Source organism: Microtus ochrogaster, chromosome 5 (genome assembly GCF_000317375.1).
Source record: "Microtus ochrogaster isolate Prairie Vole_2 chromosome 5, MicOch1.0, whole genome shotgun sequence".
Lineage (NCBI taxonomy): Eukaryota > Metazoa > Chordata > Mammalia > Rodentia > Cricetidae > Microtus > Microtus ochrogaster.
The window spans coordinates 91,179,859-91,188,607 of record NC_022012.1 but is presented as its reverse complement, the minus strand read 5'-3'; the positions used below and the strand labels follow the sequence as shown (position 1 = coordinate 91,188,607).

The window sequence follows — 8,749 nt, the reverse complement described above, 5'->3', positions numbered from 1 at the left end:
CAGGACAGGCTCCAAAGCTACAGAGAAACCCTGTCTCAAAAACAAAACAAAACAGAAAAACAACAACAAAAAAAACTGTGTTTGTGCCGGGGAGTGGTGGGACACGCTTTTAATTTCAGCACTCTGGAGGCAGAGGCAGGCAGATCTCTGAATTCAAGGCCAGCCTGGTCTACAGAGTGAGTTCCAGGACAGTCAGGGCTACACAGAGAAACCCTGCCTTGAAAAATCCTAGACAACAACAACAACAACAACAAACCAAACAAAAATAAAAGAAACAAACAAAAAATAACATAAAGAATTCCATTTGCATCTGTTACCTTGGGGATTTCCCTGATTAAATAGGAAACCAAGAAGAAAGCCAGAGAGCCGGTAGCATGCCTAGTCATAACAAATCAGTTGCGGAACTAAGGATAAGAGATTTGGCGGGCTCGATTGACTAGCCCCGGCTGGCTCGCCTGACCATCTCCGCATCTCTGTTAAACTCTGCAGGCACCAGAATTCCCTCTGTAGCGCAGCTTACTTAGTGTCTGCACTGGTGCCTGGACGATCTTGCAAAGCTGGCAGGGGAGTTCCCGGCCAGGATTGGAAAGCACACGGACGCCCAGTCCCCACCCTCACACACCCTCCCAAGTCGAAGTTTCTCCCTTCCATCCTGGGCTACGCCTTTCCCGTGCTGAAGCTCCCTCTCCTGGGCTCCGCCTCTCTCTCCAGGGTGCTTCCTGGCTGTGATTCCTCCACGTCGCGTCCCAGACGGTGACGGCCAGCCTCTGAGCCTGGGTTATGCCTGGCAGGCTCTGCCTCTCCAACCTTCCAGCCTTGTTTGCTAGTCTAACACTCTCTGGAGGTGAAGGCACAAGGATCGGAATTCAAGGCCATTAGGGCCACACCGGGCCTCCCCCGTCCCGCCTCTTACTTTCTGGGTTTCACTTCCTCCGCCTACTTTCTGCTCTCTCCAACCTCTCTAGACCATCGGCCCCGCCCGCATGCTTGGCTCCGCCCCCTGAGATCTGACCCGCCCCTCCTCTGAGGTTCTGGCTCCGCCTACTCAGGGCTAAACCGCCGGACGCCTAAGCTAGGATTTACCCGGGCAGAGTCTTGGGAGGACACCATGCAGTGCCTGGGGGTCCCGAGCTGCAGGCGGCGAAGCGTGAGCCGCTCCCGGGAGCTCTATCTGCAGGAGCAGAGTCGCAAAGTGGCTGCGCTCAATGGTCAGAGGCTGGGTAAGGGATGCTGGGGACACTGAGAGCTTACTGTGGGAAATGGGACAGCAGCTGGAATAGGACGCTCCTCCCCTGAGCCTTGGATTAGACTGTTTAGTTCTACGGGGCTGTGTTTTCAGAGTATGAGCGTGGAGGAGCGAGGACTGGGAGGACCAGATACCCTTTCTCCAGCAACCCGATCTTCATGCTCCCTTCTGGTTACAGATTAATCCCTGAGTGTGTGAGTCTCTTAGAGCTGGACCAATGAGATCCAGTATGAGGGTGGCAAATGTGTACCAGGACAGGTGACAGTTCGTGACCCCAGGCAAGTGATTCTGTCACACTTGTGGTATTGTGATACCATAGTATGGGGGTGATAGTTTGTCATGTTGTGTAGCCAAGTGTGACATTGTGGTACTAAGGTGTCTGTGTGCAGCCCTGTGTGACAGTATGCCCCTGACTGTGACGTGACCTAAGGTGATGGCTTGGCTGCCATTCTACGTTATGGTGTGGGTTTTTCTGATTCGGTTACTCAGTGGCTCTGTGTCTTTGAGTGGTGGCCACATGTTTCGTAGCTCTCATCCTGCGAGCAGGCTTCCTACTTGTGAGTCCCAACTCCTCTGTGCAACTTCCTTCAGCCTCGATTTCCTCATCTGTAAAATGGGGATAATGATATGACTGCCATTCTTCACAGAGTTGCTGAGGGGATGTCCTATGAACAGTATCTTATTCCAATATTAGCTATCATTATGGTGGCTGCTGTTATTATGGTGGCAGCATTCCCGCACTGTGTGTGAAAGACACCCACTCCGTGAGACACAGGTAGTGTGGGAGGCACCGTGTCCCTGGGTGCGAGGTCATGTCTGTGAGTCTGTGGTTGTAAATCTCAGTGCATGTCTCTGTGTGGCTGTGTACTGATGTGGGTTCCAGGCCCAATACTGTCTTCATGCACCATGTTGGAAACACGGACAGAATGCCAGGCATTCCCACTGGCACCTGTAGTACCCTCCATGTCCTCTATACGGTCGCTTCCCTAATGGGCAGCTAGCCTGGAAACGGTTGGTGAAACCCCTGAGCTAATAGCCCATCTGCCCTTCCAAGGCTGAGTGAGTGGAGCTGGGTGAAGGAAGGCTTCCCACACTTTCTGCCTGATAAGACAAGAGGGTCCTGTGTAGGCCACCCAGAGGCCTCAGAATCAGGAAACCCTTCCCACTCCATGGAGGTCCCTGCCCAGTTTTCCCAGTTCCTGGAGGGTGGTAGCTGTGGCCCTGCTGAAGTTATCTGGGTCCACTTGGGACTCAGATCCACCTCCAGGAAGCAGGAGATCAGTGGGAGCTTATCATATCTGACCCCGCATACAGGTCCACAGCTGGCCCCAGGACAGGATGAACTTGTCATCTCTTCATGGTGTTTTCCAGAGCGAGAGGGTAGGGGGCTTGCCTTCCACTTCCCAGCAGCCCCCATGCCCATCCGAGCTGTTAGCAGGTGCTTGCTTAGCTGTGTCCAGCTTGGGGGGAAGGCTGCTGCCAGATGGTCAGGAGGGGCCCCTCCTAATTGTACCTTAGCCTCAGAAGAGACAGTGGGCTCTTCCCAGCAGAGGCCAGAGGTGGCCCTCTGCTCTGACTGTCTGGAAACTCCCTAACCTTCCCTCCACATAGAACATTCTGTGTGAGTCCCTTCTCTTCTTCCAGATCCCCCACACTGAGAGGAAGCCGCCCATACTGAGGTAGAGCATCTTCTAGCAATGGGTGGACACATGGAACAAGGGTGGTGGCATGTGGCATGACTATCTAAGGACTGGCGGTAATGCTGTTCTTACCCCAGGACTGAGGAGGGAGCCCACAGGGAGGGAAGGAGGTCAGGGACGACGGGGCCATGGATGGTGGCCCTGGAATCTTCCCTCAGTGGAAGTAGAAAGCTGGTGAAGGATAAGGCGTGTGAGTGAGGCCTGTCCATATAGGCTTCTAGGCAATGTGTAGAAGGTAAGAGGGGGCATCATGGATGAACTGGGAGGGGCTGTCATGGGTGGAGGGTGTGGGCTCAGGAAAGAAGCCTGTGTCTGACTTTGGGAGGACTAGAAGCCTAGGCCTAGGCCCTGGTCCAAAACAGGACAGTAGGAGTCTTTGATGCCACTTTTCTGTTGGTCACATAGTTTTAGGGACATAATTAGGTGTCCATCTGGCTTTGGATAGATCTGGCTATAGAGCTGTGTAGGACATAAACGTGTATCTATCTCTGTATCGCACTGAGAGTTATTAAGGCACACGGTGTCTCCTTTGTTATCATCAGTGCAGGATCTGTTTGCCGACGATGACTCCGGAGGGGCCTGGTGTTCTTCTGGGTCTGTCAAGGGAGAGAGCCGTGACTGAGGTCAAGCCCGCTTCTCTGCGGGGACCAGGCAAGCGGGCAGAGTTCTGTCCTGTGGGCCCGTCTCACCTTCTGAAAAGACTGAGCTCTGTCTTAAAGCAACTGTTCCCTGAAGGAGCCCAGACCCAGGGCACGCAGTAGTTGGCGGTCCAGTAGGAAAGGCCGGGCCGTCTCAGCCGGCTAAACGTAGTCCACGGTGGGCTCATCATTCTCTTCTGGGGCAAAGATAGGAACAGGGAAGAGGGTGGCTGGAGTAGCAGAGGCCCAGGGATCCCGTCGCAGTAAATCATGAAGTCACCAGGTCACACAAACAGCTAGTCAGGAAGTGTGCTGGAACCCAGGGACAGATAACGTTGGAGCCATTGGAGACTCGAGGTTGTTTGGCTCTGAAGGCCTGGGTTCATTTCCAGCTGTGTGGTCCCTGTGTGGTCCCTCTACTTCCTCTTTTAGTGCCCGCTCCCTTCATCTCCCTCTGAGCCAGGCCACTTCCCGGGTCCCCCAGGAAGCACAGGTTTTTGAACTCCGCTCATTCAGATTTTCGACAAGTCACAGTGTCTGTATGGTCGGGCAGAGAATGTAGCACAGTAGTCAGACGCTATGCACAGATGCCCTGGGCTCAATCCATATCCAGTGCTGGGCAAAAGCATAATCTTCAGTGGGTAGCAGTCTTCCCTGATGGAGGCAAGGGTCTGGGCTGGCTGGCGGGGTCAAGGGGGGAGAAATGTATTAACTGAGAAGGGTGAGGTTGGCAGAAGTGGGTTCTGAGGGGGCAGAGAGGGACAATAAGAGGGTCACGGGTGGAGAAAGCCACTTCTCACCAGTACTGACTCTCCCAGGGCTGCAGGATGACCAGGACCTCCAGGCCCTTCTGAAAGGCAGCCAGCTCCTGAAGGTCAAGTCCAGCTCGTGGCGGAGAGAACGGTTCTACAAGTTACAAGAAGACTGTAAGACCATCTGGCAGGAGTCCCGCAAGGTCATGAGGTCCCCAGAGTCCCAGCTGTGTGAGTGCCCTGGGTCTTGTGGCGGGGGAGGCATAGGGTGGAGGCCAGTCATGGATTGTGACCACAGGTGGGCCACACCCGAAATAAGGACCAAAAAGAAGAAACTTAGGCTGGTTGGGGTCTAGAAAATATTCGAGTTCAGTTGTTTGTTGGGAAAATGAGGTTAGGTTGGCCACAGAGGGCAGTCATGGGTGTTTAACGAGGGTGAAGATATATGACCATGGCTACCGATGGGCACAGCCAGGCTCAGAAGCTACCATGGAGCTGGGCAGGTTTGTTTGAACGGGTAGGTGCCACCCAGGTCGTTGTAAAGGAGAGAAAAGTGGTGAATCAGCACTCCAGGCATGTTGGGGCCAAGAGAGGAGCCCAAAGTCCGGGGACAGATAAGGTACTTCCATATCAGTGGCCTAGGTGGGGCTCAGGACGCTGAATCTCTCCTGGAACTAGAGCCGTGGGAGGCTTGGGTGGAGCAGGGGAGGGACAGAGAAAGTGAGAGTGAGCAGGGCCAGGCACTGTCTTTCCAGAAGGTTCTCAAAGGCCTGGGTACCTAAAGCTGAGGGGATGGGTGTACAAAAGGAGAGCCTCCTGAGACCTTGGGGGTAACTCTGCAGACACGCCCTTCAGTGCACGCTCTCTGACAGTTCTATACGAGACGCCCCGTGCAGAGACCAGTTCCAGCGGTGGAACCCCACAACAGTGGACCGCTGCACTGTCCAGTATAGGGGCCATCAGCTCCTACAGGCCAGTGGGCTCTAGACTTTTGACTGAGGAATCCCTGTTTCACTTTATACCCACAAATGTAGGGGTTTGTGGGATTTTTGTTGGCTGTTCTGAAAAACACTGTTGACTAGGCTGGCCTTGAACTCAGAGTTGGGCGTACCTCTGCTGGAATTAAAGGCACGGGCCACCACGTCTGGTATTTGTTTGCTTGTTTGTTTGTTTGTTTGTTTTTTTTAGTTTTTCGAGACAGGGTTTCTCTGTAGCTTTGGAGCCTGTCCTGGGACTAGCTCTTGTAGACCAGGCTGGCCTCGAGCTCACAGAGATCTGCCTGCCTCTGCCTCCCGAGTGCTGGGATTAAAGGCGTGCGCCACCACCGCCCGGCCTGCTTGTTTGTTTTTAAGGACCGGATCTCACACAGCCTGAGCTAGCTTTGAACTTTCTGCTGCAGCTGAGGAAGGCAGTCCTACCCTTGCTATGGGTGAATTCCTGACACTTCACTATTAACTCCCGAATGCTCAGTTTGAGAATGGGACTTGGAAGTGTCTCAGAAATTACTCTGAGAGCCTGGCAGTGGTGGTGCATGCCTTTAATCCCAGCAAAAGCAGGCAGATCTCTATGAGTTCAAGGCCAGCCTGGTCTACAAGAGCTAGTTTCAGGACAGGCTCCAAAGCTACAGAGAAACCCTGTCTCAAAAAACCAAAATAAATAAATTAATTAATTAATTAAAATATAAAATAAAAATAAAATAAAAAATAAAAAAATAAATTACTCTGAGAGAAATTACTCTGAGAGCTGGGCTGTAGTTCATTTGGTAGAACACTGGTCTAGCATAAATGAAGCCCTGGGTTCAATTCCATACACTGGGTGTGGTAGCAGCTGCCTGTAATCTTAGTATTGGGAGGGAAAGGCAGGAAGATCAGAAGTTCAAGTCACCCTTGTCTGCACAGCGAGTTAAGGCCAGTTTAGGACCGTGAATTCACAAAAACAAAAAAGAAGACCACCTTGAGACTTTGCCCCGGCCCAGCTAAGGCCTCCCAGCACAGGAGTGACTCCTGACCATGCCTGTGTCTGTGGCGCCAGACAGGCTCCTACATTGGTCTCCTGTCCTGATACAGGGTTTCCTGTTAGCTACTGGTGGATGGGGGCGTGGTGGGAACAGAGGACTTCCATTGGAAAGTGGATACATAGGAATTGCTTGCCTCTGTTGGAGATGGGTAGGGAAGAGGCAGGAAAAAAGAGAAGGCCCCTCCCTATGCCCTTTCAACAGCAACTGTCCCTCAGACTCGCAGGAGCCCAGGGGACTCTCTGAGAGGCTTGCTTTGATGGCTGCCACAGGTCCCAGGCTTAGCAGGCCTTCTTTCCGCTTCTTTTCTTTCCAGGCAAGAATTAAGGTTCTTGTGCCCAGTGGCACCTTACCCTGGGGACACTGAGTCCATTCCCCCATTCCTCTGTCTATGCTAAGTCTCCCCAGGCTCCCCTACAGCTCACCCACTGTTCCCAGGCATCTTATCAGCAGCGAAGGCAGCTGGCCTTTCTCTCAGGGGCCAGTGGAGGTGTGAGCCTGGGGGCTCTGTGACCCAGGCTTCCGGTTTTCTTTTCTGGCCAAGGGCGACTCAGCTGCCTAGTGGGGCAAAGAAGGTTTAACTAAGGATATGTTCTACATCCCAGATGCTACAGGGGTCACGTGTCCCAGGGTTCAGAGCCTATGGCCCAGGCACACATGCGGTCCTGTAGGTATGTGGGAGGCCTCTGGGGCCTCGGAGTAGGCAGAGTTTGGGAAAGGACACGAAGATGTACAGATAGGCCCATTCTGGGTCCCAGAATGACTAAATATGGGTAGGGGCAATACACTGTGGAAAGGCTGGCGGGTACAGGCTGTAGCAGGTACACTGGGATGGCAGTGTATAAGGTCTTGTTTGTCCCTGAAGCTTGGAAGACTGGCTGTGCTGGGGCAGGGGGGGCGGGGAGGAAGCTCACCAGCCTCCTAAGAGCAGAATGATGTAATCTCTAAGACCCGAGGAGAACATGATGAGCCCACTGTGTCTTACCTGCTGGGATGGTCCTCCCTCTTCTTGCCTGCTCCTTACTGCTGAGCCCCCTAGATCTGGGATCCCTCAGAGTATGGTAGCTCTAACGCAGGGCTCAATCTTTTCACGAGCTGAGACAAGCCCAGGAGGATAGAACTCTGCCTCCTCTTTATCCCCTTCCTCCCTGCTCTTAGTGATGCAGACTGGCCTCTACTCTGCCTCTTGGGACCCTGAGGCCTTTCTACACCCTTCTGCCAGAGGGCTCCCTGAAGCCAGAACTCACACAGGGTAAATACATTAGTTTTCTCTCTGACTTTGGGTTTCTGTTCTCTGACCCCAGGGCCAGGATTGACCAAGAGTGGCCACCCATCTACTAAGTGGTCAGTAGAGGGGCCAGGAGGCTCTCATGCTGGGGCCCCAAAGTCCAGCTTGGCCTGAAGGGTACATGACCTCTCTCTCATCAAAGATGCCAAGCTCCAGAATGGTCTCTACCTAAGAGGCCCGTTCTGTGTAATCTTCTACTACCTGATTCCTTACTATGACCATGGACCTAGGTCCTCGCTGCCCATTCTATCCTAAGATGTCTGTCTTCAAATCTCCCTGCGTGTTCCCACTCTGCCACTGTTGACTGTCTTGTGCCCTGCCTGTATTGTGTCTTTATTTATTGTTCTCCACTGCTCTGCCCTTCTGCCTGGACCCTCAGTCTGAGCCCCCAGTCTGGCTGTGACACTGAGACACTAGGTTGTGCTCTTTGCCCTGGTGGCCTTGGCTGTGTCAGAGACAGTTGTTCATCTCATGGTCTGTTCCACTGCCATCCCCCCCACCCCCCACAGTCTCCATTGAGGACATTCAGGAGGTACGGATGGGGCACCGCACCGAAGGCCTGGAGAAGTTTGCCCGTGACATACCCGAAGACCGCTGCTTCTCCATCGTCTTCAAGGACCAGCGCAATACACTAGACCTCATTGCCCCGTCATCGGCTGACGCGCAGCACTGGGTGCAGGGCCTGCGTAAGATCATCCATCACTCGGGCTCCATGGACCAGCGTCAGAAGCTACAGCAGTATCCTCTTGGGCAGGGCGTCCGGGCTGGGTGTGGAATGTGTGACGGTCAGTTTAGAGCCACTGTCACTAAACACCAGAATGTATTAGTTACTTTTCTGGTTGCTGTGATACTTGATAAAAACAAATCAGGAGGGAGGGCTTATTACGGTTTGAAAGAATGCTGTCAGTCAAGGTGGAGAGGCATGGCTGCCGCAGTGTGATACAAGTAGTTACATTGTGTCTGCAGTCAGGAAGCAGAGGGGAGGGGACCCCAGTTCAGTTCCCAGCACCCAGGTCAGCTAACTAGCAATGGTCTGTAGTTTTAGCTCCAGGGAACCTGATGCCTCTGACTTCTGAAGGGTATCTACACACACACACACACACACACACAC

General features: G+C 53.3%; 1 protein-coding gene across 3 annotated transcripts in view; it reads left to right on the top strand.

The window, feature by feature from the left end:
* Plcd1 (phospholipase C delta 1) overlaps positions 1-8,749 on the top strand; it is a 21,257-nt gene that overhangs the window by 4,107 nt on the left and 8,401 nt on the right. The window contains exons 1-3 of one of the 3 annotated variants that reach the window (XM_026779525.1): positions 1,109-1,220; positions 4,403-4,567; positions 8,148-8,376. In XM_026779525.1, the coding sequence (XP_026635326.1) occupies positions 1,109-1,220; positions 4,403-4,567; positions 8,148-8,376 (506 nt within the window). Of the gene's footprint in view, positions 1-1,108; positions 1,221-4,402; positions 4,568-6,159; positions 7,603-8,147; positions 8,377-8,749 lie in introns of those variants that run through there. The other 2 variants (XM_005348078.3, XM_026779524.1) reach the window with 2 other exon arrangements.